The sequence below is a fragment of the Echinops telfairi genome, unplaced genomic scaffold (assembly GCF_000313985.2).
Source record: "Echinops telfairi isolate 266 unplaced genomic scaffold, ASM31398v2 ScPeMD7_7479;HRSCAF=8517, whole genome shotgun sequence".
NCBI classification, from domain to species: Eukaryota; Metazoa; Chordata; class Mammalia; order Afrosoricida; family Tenrecidae; genus Echinops; species Echinops telfairi.
In genome coordinates this window covers 987,245-998,196 of record NW_022111383.1, presented here as the reverse complement: position 1 = coordinate 998,196, position 10,952 = coordinate 987,245, and the positions used below count along the sequence as shown (strand labels likewise).

Here is a 10,952-nt window from a genome sequence, read left to right as displayed (position 1 = left end):
CCATGGGCTCACAGAATCACTTTAGGGGATGTTCATTTGCTCTTGCATTTTTTTCTCCCCCTCCAACCTCTTCCCACTCCCCTCCACTGGCCATGTCTTGGCCCACTGCTTGCTTCTGGAACCGCTGGTTCCCCCCACAGCTCAGGCCCCCTCCACACAGGATCTGTGGGGTCCAGAGGGAAGACCCTGCTGCTAGAAAGGGGCCGCTGTCTCAGAAAGTGATGTCTGGCCTTCTAAGTGAGGCCTGTGTGTGTTCTGTCTGCCACCCTTTTACTCAGTTCTGCTGAAGGCCAGGGGCCAGACAGACAGGAAGGCGGTCTGAAAATGCTGCAGAGCCTCCGGGAGTTGGGGGACATGGCTGGCGTTTTTCTGAAAGGCATTCAGATCTCCCCTAGGAGCTGGCAGACATCTGTGGTAATAAATGGAGCAGTGGGGTGGATCAAATGAACCTGCATTAGGGAGGGGGAAGGGCTGGGGCAGTGACCAGGATCAGCTAAGAGGCAGGTATGCTGGGGAAGGGGGTGGGGGTTGAGGGAAGTGCCATTTAAGACCAAAGGCAGGCTGTTAGATTATCCCAAAAATGGGTAATGGAGAGGTTTTGGTAGCTTTTAGTTATGGACATTTCCCAGAAAGGCCCTAGCTGTAGCAAGGTCAAGGAGAAGGTTCTGACAGCCGTGGGCTGACTCCCGGGCAGAGGGCACGGTTGGAGAGTGACTGGGTAGGATCCAGGTGACTAGGAGCAAGCGAGGCAAGTCTAGCGCTTGAGGGGGATGGGAGTTTTTTGCCCTCTGCTATTCCATTTTCCTGGCATCTGAGAGGATGGGAGGGGCAGCATATGCCCCTCGGGGAGTGGAAGGGGCTGGTACACTTGGCCGAGTCAGTGGGACAGGCCTGAGGGGCGGCCAGCGTCAGACCCAACTTGGAGGCTGCCTTTCCTGGAGAAAGCATGCAGGCAGCTTTTTCCTTCCATTCTGTCTCCCAGGGGGGGTCCCCGTGCTCCTCAGAAAAGCTTCCCTGGGCCCATCTCCCTTTACCCTGCTGCATTTCACCCACTCCTTCACTCGCTCTTCCGTTCATTCGGGACTGCTCTGTGGACACTGTGCGACTCTGCCCGGTGCGGAGGCTACAAAGAAAGACCCCTTCTCTTGGGGCTGTTTACACACTCGCAGGAGGAGGAGGGTCAGAGAGGAAGTAGTCGGTGTCCTGTGTTGGAAGGTGACAAAGGTGTTTGCAAAAGCAGCCAGAGGAGAGGAGAGGGGTGGTGGCATGGGTGGAGGGCTGCAGTCCTAACGCGGGTGGGGTGGGGGGGGGTGCCCTGAGAGCCCAGAGCCGAGCCCAGGGGGCAGCCGCTTACTTTCATCAGGAAGTGCTCCTTCTCGCTCTTGATCTGCTGCTCCATCTCCTCGTAGAGGTGCTGGATTTCCTCATCATAGTCAGCGATCTTCCTACAGGGGCGGCGGAAATAGGCTTTGAAGATGTGTGTATCTTAACTCCCCCGGGGAGGCAACTCCTGCAGCCTGGAGACCAGGACCCACTGGGGGCCAGGGGGTGACTGTGGAGCAGGAATCAGTTCCTCAGGAGGAGCTGACCCAGCAGGCCTGCCTACGTTGGCTACTGGGTCTTCCTCAGGACGCCCCCTCCTTGACCCAGACACTCACTCGTGTCTCTTGGTGCTCATGTCCAAGGGATCCTCAGTGACGCTTTCCTGGACTCTTCCTTCAACCCACGCTCCCTGGCCTTGGCGAGGCTCACCACACCCCTTGCCCACTGATCCCTCTGCTTGTTGACGGAACAAAGCTGCATCTGGGGGGCTTCTCCGGGGGTATCTTGTTCCTCAGTGCATTCTTGCTCCGCTCTCTGACAATGCCCCATTAGTGCTATCTAACCCTGAAACACCAGAGCCTCCCCCCCCCATCCTCCCCCAGAAACTGTAGGGCAACGTCTACAGGACCCATGTTTCTCGGCAGATTCCCCAAAGATGCCACGGCAGGGATGACTACCACCTACCCCAAAAGAAGGGAGCCAGGCTGGTCTGACCACCGCTCGTCCAATCTCAGGCACGGGGCCACAGGTACGGACTGCCAGGGGCGGGGCTAGTGTAAAGGCCGGACAGACGTGATAAGGACATGTCCTTATCCCCACTCCAGGTTCCCCACTGGACAGGAAGTCAGTGGTTCCTAAGCAGGCACCAATAGCCAGGGGGGCAAAGTTTGTAGATCACCCCCAGGGACCCCCAACCTTCCTTTTCTCTGCCCTCTTTTCTCCCAGGAATAGATCCTCCTTCCAACCCTCCTCCAAATTCAAACAGGAAGGATCGGACATTCGCCTTTGAACCGCCAGGGGAAGTCCTCATTTCCGAAGCATTGACATCCAGGCGGTTGCAGGTTCAGACCCTTTCTCTCCCGTGCCCTCCCACCCTCTCGTCATCTCCAGGTGAGGGAAGTCTGCGCGCCAGTGGGAAGGTGATCTTGTAGCCCCCACACAGACCCCAAGGTTTGGCGGTTTGGCGCCACCTGTCGGTCTAAACCTGTATTACGGACTCTGGCCACGTTATCAGAAAGTATCATGTACTTTCTCATGCTTCCTAAAGTAGAAGGTCAAGGTAAAGGAGAAAGAGCTTCCTTGAGACGAACTGACGTAGTGGCTGCAACAATGGCCTGTCACATAGTAACCATTGTGAGACTGGTGCAGCACCAGGCAGGGGCCCCTTCTATTGCACACGGGGCAACTGTGAGTCGGAACGGACTTCATGGTACCTAACAGCAATAGCATCCTGAATTTGAATGACAGGCCAACCCCAAATCCAAATCCTCTGCCGCTGAGTCCATTTCCACTCGTCGACACCCTTTACGGCAGAGTAGAAGGGCTCCCCGGGGCTTCCCGGACTGTAAATCGTTACAGCAGCAAACAGCCTCATCGCTGGTAGGTTCAAATGGCCACCCTTGCAGCTAGCAGCCCAAAGAATAATCCGTTATGCCCCCAGGACGCTTTCCGCAAGCCCGATCAGGGAGACCCTTCCCTCGAGCAAGAAAGTCAATTATTGAGGAAGCCGTTCTTGGAAGCGTGGGGGAGATTCTGGAGCAAAACAATGGAGGACAAGCGCATCTGGATTCCTGGGAGCCCCCTGCCATTTTGGGACCCTTTGCACCCACTGAAGACCCTTCCTGCTGCCTGAGGCTTCATCCCACTGCACTCTGCTGCCCCCTGCTCCCCTGCTGGGGACACCTGCACAGTGTGCACAGGCTGAGCAGTAAATTAGGAGTCAGGCCCCAGCGCGAGAGTTATTCTTCCAGGTCTACAGAAGCATAAACAGGCTCAGACACAGGTGTGAGGGTCCTCGTCGGGGACACCCATCTCGGACACCAGCCTCTGAGTCTCTCTCTTGGCTCTACTCTGAAGAAGGGGAACTGGGGCCGGGCAACTATGTAGCAATGGGCAGGATGCCGGCCAGCAACAGCAACAGCCCACCAAAGCCCTGAGCTGGGGCCCCACCTTTACAGGGTTGTCTGACACCGCAGGTGCAACATGTGTCTTTGTTTGATAAACGTTGGGCCTCTCTAGTTGGTACATGTTGGGGATGTTCTACTTTTTTTTTTTCTGATCTCACCTGTAATGATTAAAAGAAGACTATGGAGGGAAAATACGAGACAGAGCCCCGTGCCATCGAACAGAAGACACATTTAGGGACAGAAATAGGTAAGCGTTTGAAGGAGCTGGTAGAAAGAAACATGGCCTTCTCTGGGACTTTGAAGTGATCTTCCTGTGCTCCACGGCAAACAGCACACAGAACACACGAGACGTGCCACCCAAGCACCCAAATGCTGGAGAACTGATAAAGACACGAGAGGAAACTTAAAAATGGATTTGGCTCGATTAAAGCAATACTAATTACAGTCATCCAGATAAACTATTTACCATTAAGCATAATAACCATGTAGGGCATTCATTCTCTAACAGCATTAAATGTGTTATATTAACTTTGCTCTAGGTTTTATTTGATGAAGTTAATAAACTCCATAATTTTCAAGCTTACACATCAGTTTGTCGAAAAGTACATGGTTTTGCAAACCACACAAAAAAAAGAAAAAAGGAAAGACGCATGTAGGCTGGACTGGTGCCCCTCCCAGCCCTTCCTCACATAGCTGGGCTCACCCCAAAGCAGCCCGGACTCAGGTGAGTATCAGTGGTCCTGGCCTAACCAGACACAGGACACGGAAGCAAGTGTTTGGCAATGATTTGGAAGAAAGCTGCCCGCCCGGGGACCTCCCAGACCTCGGTGACTTGTGGGGTCGTCAATGTCTCCATGGCCACATGGAGCCTAATTCTGCGCCGCCTCTGGTCACTCACCCATGACAGTCCCTGGCCCAGAGGGTCTGATGGACTCGCGCCGGACCGCCATCAGACACCCCAGTCTGGCAATGAGAAGAACTGAGCTGCTGTTCGCATGAAGCCAAGCAGCACCCCTGGGAGCAGAAGAAAGGCCTGGGTTCTGACCCAGAACCAGCCGTGTCCTCAGTGTGACGTTGGTCCAGTGATGTGACCTCCTCCGTATTCAAACAGGATCACACGTTTGCACTTGAACTGTGACTGGAAGTTCTTGTGCCCAAGCATCAACAAGGGAGCCATGCCCTCTGCTCTTCCCAGCGCTGCCATGAGCATCCAGCCTGAGAATGGATGTGAAAAGTGCCGAGAACGTCCGCACCCTAAATACACCCGAGGGGTTATTTATTAGTATAACTACGGTTGTGGGCTGGAGAGGACAAGGGGCAGTACCCTCTAGGGAGAGGGGGGTTCTCACTTCAGACACAAAAGGGCTGCTGGGTTTGGAACAGGGCAGGAGACAATCAAGAAGATGAACAGAAAGGCTGGTCAATAAAAACTGTTGGGCCAATCCATCAGCAACACGGGCTGTACCTACAGGCATCGCAGAGCCCAGAGCCTACGCCTGCAGGGAGCGCCGCGGTGGCGGTGGGAGCAGTAATCTTAAGAGGCACTCTTACACATCTACCCATATGGCGGTCAGTGGTCCCGCTGGGTTCACCATCTTCTGCCACCAGAGGATAAAGGCAACGGATCGTGCCTGCTTATTATATGCATGACACCTCTTCGCAACCACAGTCTCCAAGCCACTCGCGTTGCCGGGCTACACAAACGTAGCCTTTGGCGTCTTGTCCGTGGTGTTTCTCCATCAGTTCCCGCCCTTGATGAACCCTTCTCCAGACCCACCATGTCTTCATTTGAACCTGTGACATTTCATTTTCAACAGCTGTGAAGAGTTTTCTCTTTGGGGCTCATATGGGCTCAACGAGGCAATGAGCACCCACAGCCAGACCCCGGATCCCCATCATCTATGCCTTTCAAAGAAGGGCCTGTGCTCAACACAGTAATGCTGACAGCCTGGAAAAAGAGAACTCAGGACTTTGGGTACCAAACCCAGAAGCTCATGGTCCATGATGGGAGCAACTGGATTCCATGGGAATTTTACCTCCCAGTAAAAGTCTTGCTGCGAATAACCCCATCAAGTATTTATGCATAAACTAGGGGCACAGTGGTTTAAGTGCAAGACTGCACACCAAAAGGGTGGCACTTTGAATCTACCAGCCGCGCCAGGGGAGAAAAACGTGGCAGTCTGCTCCCATCAAGATGTACAGCCTTGGAAACCCTATGGGGCAAGTCAATCTGTCCTTTGGGACCGCTATGAGCTGGAATCGATTTGACCACAGCGTGGTTGGTTTGGGTTTTAAGGGAAAACACTTTCAATAATGGGGAAATTGCTGTTCCTCTAGGAAGTTCTATCATCTTGGAATACTTTGGACTTCCAAATCTCTCTCTCCTTGGACTACTCCCTCTCCCTAGAAGCCCCTTACATATCAGTATCAAGACTTCAAGACATGACTTTGAACTTAGGCTAAGCCTCCCCACTTCCTCTAACGCATGGATGATTTTCTGCACAGGGGTTGGGGCGGGAGGCTCGGGGAGTGGTGGCAGTGGCCAATTCCTTAGCCATTTTCTTCACTCTGCTCTCAATGGGCTCTGATTTGTCTTTCTCAAACATGAAGACTGAAACTGGGTAAACGCCCAATGTGTGCTGTTGACGAGTACAGCTAAGAGCCGACTCCTTTGTTTTCGGTGCTGCGTAGCTATTCCTGAAGGCTAAGGTTCCATTCGCTGCCTGGGGCAGCCACTTTGGAGTTAACAAACGCTGAACCTGTTTGCCAACACAACCACTGACCCTAATGTCCGAGTCGCGGTTGCTTTTAAAGATGGCACAACTGAACCGGACCACCCTGCAGTCTGCTTTGGCCTTATTGTTTTGGACTCATCGCAGTCAAACATAAGTTTGTCGGCTCTGATGTTCGTTAGATTCCGTCCATCCTTCTACCTCTCACCGTCTTCATGGATCCCACTGGGTCATGCAGTATACTCAATGGCCTTCCAAATTTTGTTCATATTTGGAATCTTCCGTCAGAATACAAGCTAGTCTATAAGCTAAAATGATTGTTTGATGATTTGCTTGATCCAAATGTGATTTCTGAAATTATAAACTAATGATTTCTACTTGTCCTGCAGTCAAAGGGGCCTTCAAGAAGTTCAGGGGGAAAAATAGAGATGAAACGACAATAGGAGCCCTCCTGAACTGGTAAGGCGAAACACTTATTTTCTGGTGCTTATTAACTTTTCCGTCATAGACAAAAGCGTGTCAATGTTGCATGATTTCTATGAGAAACAAGTTATTCTGTTTGTAAGGTAGAAACTCGATATGCATTTCTTAAATTCAGCTCTATTATTTCATTTGAGATAATTCACTGCTTATTTACCTTTTGCCTGACTAATGAGTCAAGTTCCGAAATACGTTTGTTCAAGTCTTCTAGATTTTTGCTTTATCGCATGTTCTTTGTTTTTCTGACAATTTCTGCAATTTGCTGCTGTGTTACTTGGTGCATAAAGGTTTGTAGCTGTTGTATCTTGTTTAAGCCCCACCCGCCCACTACTTTCAAGTATATTCTGACTCACAGCAGCCGTAGGGGCAGAGTAGAACTGCCACATAGGGTTTGAGAGACTGTAAATCTCTACAGAAGCAGTTTGTCACATCCTTTCCCCCTGGAACAGTCAGTGGGTTCAAACAACAGCCCTTTTGGTTGGTAGCCAAGTGTTAAATAGAGTGCCATCAAGGTTCCTTCTCTTGTTGAAGGAAGCTACTTTGTTTTTACTACAAAATATTTTCCTTTCTCTCCTTTGTTCATGCCACTGGTATACTGCACAATGACAAGGACCAGCACATCAACCAATAAAGAACTTCCTGAGCCGTTAATTAATATTATGTGGTCATACTTATTCAACCTGTCTTCAGTTAAACACTCCCGAGGCAGGGTCTACGTAATCCTTTCAATCTCTCACATCTCACTCCACTCCCTCTGAGTTATGAGAGAAGGAATAAGCAGAGAAGAGGTAGACCATGGAAGAGATCAAGAAAAGACATGAGTTCTCATTGGAACAGAGGGACAGATGTATGGAGAATGTCAGCCAGGGTTAACAATGGTCAAAAATACTACCACCTCCTTCTCCATTCCATTTTCCCTGTTATGGCTAAGATCACTCCCCTGACGCACTCTAGTGTAATCTAGGTCATAACCTTACTTTAGACACAGGTATGTTTGCATCATAGCTTACTAGACTCCAAGTCAGAATATCTGGGCTCAAATCTTGGCTCTCACATTTACAAGCTGTGGTAGTTACATACTCTGTCAACTTGCAAAGGGGTGGAGTCTAGCCTGCAATCAGGTCATGGCCCATGAGACCCCTGTGTGGGCATGGCCTTCTCCTGAGGATTCTGGGAACTCGTGTCTTCCTCTCTGGAGGTGGGACAGACACACTCTCTGCCTGTCTCCCTGAGAGACATTTCTGTTGACAAGCCCCATGGAGTTATGATGATGGAGCCAGAGCCCTGGAGCTGGAGGAGCCACCTGGAGACCCACGCCAGTGCTGAGATGCTTCCACTGCCACTGGATCCACAAGACGTTCCAGCCACTGGCCTGTGATCTTCCTGCATTCGGCATCATGCATGTGTTGAGTGAGTCTGAAGAGGAATTTATAACCTGGTATCGGACATATGGGCTAATATCAGACTTATGGACTTGAACTGGACTGGGCTGGGATGTCTTCTTAGGATACAATTGCTCTTTCATAGGAAGCTCTTTGTTATCTACACACGAGTGTCTATGAATTTGTTTCTCTAGTCGACCTGGACTACCGCACAAGCCTCCTGGCCTTGGGCAAGACACATTACCTCAGATAGCCTAGAATGTTCTAGGATTTTCAGATTTGGGATCTGAAAAATCATGAGGACAAATTTCAAGAAAGTTGTGAGAATTAAATAGAATCGTGTATGAGAGCGTGTCGTAGGTAGAATAGAGTTAATAAATGCTAATTAACTGCATTCCCTGTGGTTCTGTAGGGGCTTATGAATCCCATTCAGAGTCACTGCTCTGTAATTTCTTTAGAGACCAGCCAAGGGCCGAGTAGAACCTGGATGTGAAGCATGGGGCAGGTTGGTATATTCAGGGGGTTGCCCTCCAAAACCAGGGAACACTCCCCTGGTGGAGCTTCGTAGCACACAGTTTTCCTGCTATGTGAGCATCCAGAAACTCACTCTGAGTTGGTGCACCAAGTGGGAAGGGTCTCTCTGGTCACAGTGGATTTTTTCGTAAAAGCAGTTTTGCTCAAACCTCATTTTTTGTGATGGCCGCAGCATGCAGCTCTGAAATTTTGTTTCCTGCTCGGGAAAAATGCCACAGAAACTGTTGTGATGTTGAACACCGCTTACAGGGACAGTGCTATGGGAAAAACTCAAGTGTATGAGTGGTTTTCTCATTTTAAAAAAGGTGAAATCTTGATTGATGACAAACCTTGTTCTAGACATCTGTCCATCAACTTCCCAAATAGATGAAAATGTTGACTTGTAGTAGTGCATTTGGAGTTCGTTCCACCAGGTCAGACTGTTAATCAAATGCTCTATTTAGAGGTTCTGAGGAGATTGCATAACAGTGTACAACGAAAAAAAGGCCTGACTTATGGCAGACTTGGGATTGGTTTTGCCACCACAACAATGCACCTGCTCACGCAGCCATCTCAGTGCACCAGTTTGGGGCAGAAAGCAGCATGCCTTTCTTGGCCCTCACACCTGACTCACCTGACCTTGCACCCTGCAACTTCTTTTTGTTTCCGTGACTGCAGAGGGACATGAAAGGACAGCACTTTGACAATGTAGAAGAGGTGAAGGGAAAAAAAACGAGGGAGGTGCTGTCAGCCATCCAAACAGATGAGTTTGAAAAATGTTTCCAAGAATGGAATTGCAGATTTGACCAATGTGCTAAGTGTAATGGAGAGTACTTTGTGGGGGGGGTGGGGGTGGGGATTTAAATCCATAACTTTGAAAAACAGGTTCTGGATTGCTTTGGGTACCCCCTCATGTGGTGTGAAGCCCTGTGCAGAAATAAGGAAACGTGTGTGGGGGAAGGGGAGGCAGGGAGGGGGGACGGACAAGGTAAAAGGACATGGGGTAGGACCAAACCCTGGAGTGGCTCAGAGAGAAGACGGAGCCTGGGGCATCGTTGTCTACCTTAGAAAATGTGGATTAAGCCCTTCTTGAAGTACTGTTGGGTAAAATAGAATCTATTTGAAGTTAGGTGCTCTGCCGACCAGGAATTAAGCATCTAAGAGCACCAGGTCCAGTGATGAGGTGACCCAGGACTGAGGAACAGGGAAGAGAGGCGTGCCCGTGATGCTGGACTTCACCTGCGTTCTGTCTGACTGTATGATATAACCTCCGCGCCCCAGCTGACAGGAAGTGGAGGGGCTGTCTGCTCCGCTGGTTAGAGGATGGCGAATTCTTAGGGGGAAACATTAAGAAAAGATGAATCCAGAGAAGAGAGGCTTTTGGCAGCTGAGGGGGAGGAGTAAGGCGTTTTTTCACTGAAGATGTCTTCAGGGCAGTGGTAGACCTGGGTGTGTAAGTCCTCCTGAAAGCTAGGTTGAAAATCCCAGGGCCAATCATGTGGACAAACAGTCATCCAGTGTGTCTGACTGTGGCAAATGCCAGAGAGAGAGAGAGAGAGAGAGAGAGAGAGAGAGACCAGGGCTTCCGGAGAGCTAGGGATGGGATGGAGAAGAGATATATTGGAACGAAGGACAGTGAAGGAATGATTCAGATACAAATACTAGACCTCGGTTCTCAGAAATCTCTGCAGACTATTCTCGGGGACTGGAAGGTGAGATGTAGTTAGCAATAACTTAGCCTGCCAGCCTCCCGCAGGAACTGTGAGACTTAATTAACCTTCACAGAGTCGTGCGCACACAGCGAGTTACGGCGCTACCCTGGACGGCAGGATGATGCTAGATGCCACCAGGCCTCCGGCTAATGGTGCAGCCCAGGGCATTGCATTTGTAGAATCCTGCTTGGTCACAGCTTTTCCCTCCTGTTCCCTCTCTCTCTCTAGCTTTGGAAGAAAATGGATTGGAACATCGGGGGCCTCATAAAGTCTCCGGTTCATTCGCCAGTGTCTAGCAGGAGTGTGTGGAGACTATTCCAGGCGAAAAAACCCCAAACCCCAAACCAATGCAGCTTCTTTCTTTCCCAACTGATGGTGTATGAGTTTGACCTTGAAGAGAAGAGATGGCAGGTCTCTACATTTTAAAGGCTGAACCCGACGGCAGAGCTTTGGAGAGTGACCATTCTGATTTCAGAGAGGGAATTCTGAGCAATTCTGGAGGAGCCCGGTTGGGGGTGGGGGGGACGCCGAGAGGGACGGTGGTTAGGTCTTGGGCTGCAAGCTGCAAAGTCAGCAGTTCGAAACCACCAGTTGCTCCTCGGGAGAACGATGTGGCCGTTTGTCCCTGTAAAGAGTTCCAGTCTCAGAAGCTCACGGGGACAGCTCTTCCCTGGCCTGTAGGAC

General features: G+C 50.5%; 1 protein-coding gene across 1 annotated transcript in view; it reads right to left on the bottom strand.

Moving 5' to 3' along the window:
- CRACR2A (calcium release activated channel regulator 2A) overlaps window positions 1-10,952 on the bottom strand; it is an 89,801-nt gene that overhangs the window by 62,573 nt on the left and 16,276 nt on the right. The window contains exon 5 of the mRNA XM_004717646.2: window positions 1,355-1,445. Coding sequence (XP_004717703.1) covers window positions 1,355-1,445 — 91 coding nt within the window. The remainder of the gene's footprint in view (window positions 1-1,354; window positions 1,446-10,952) is intronic.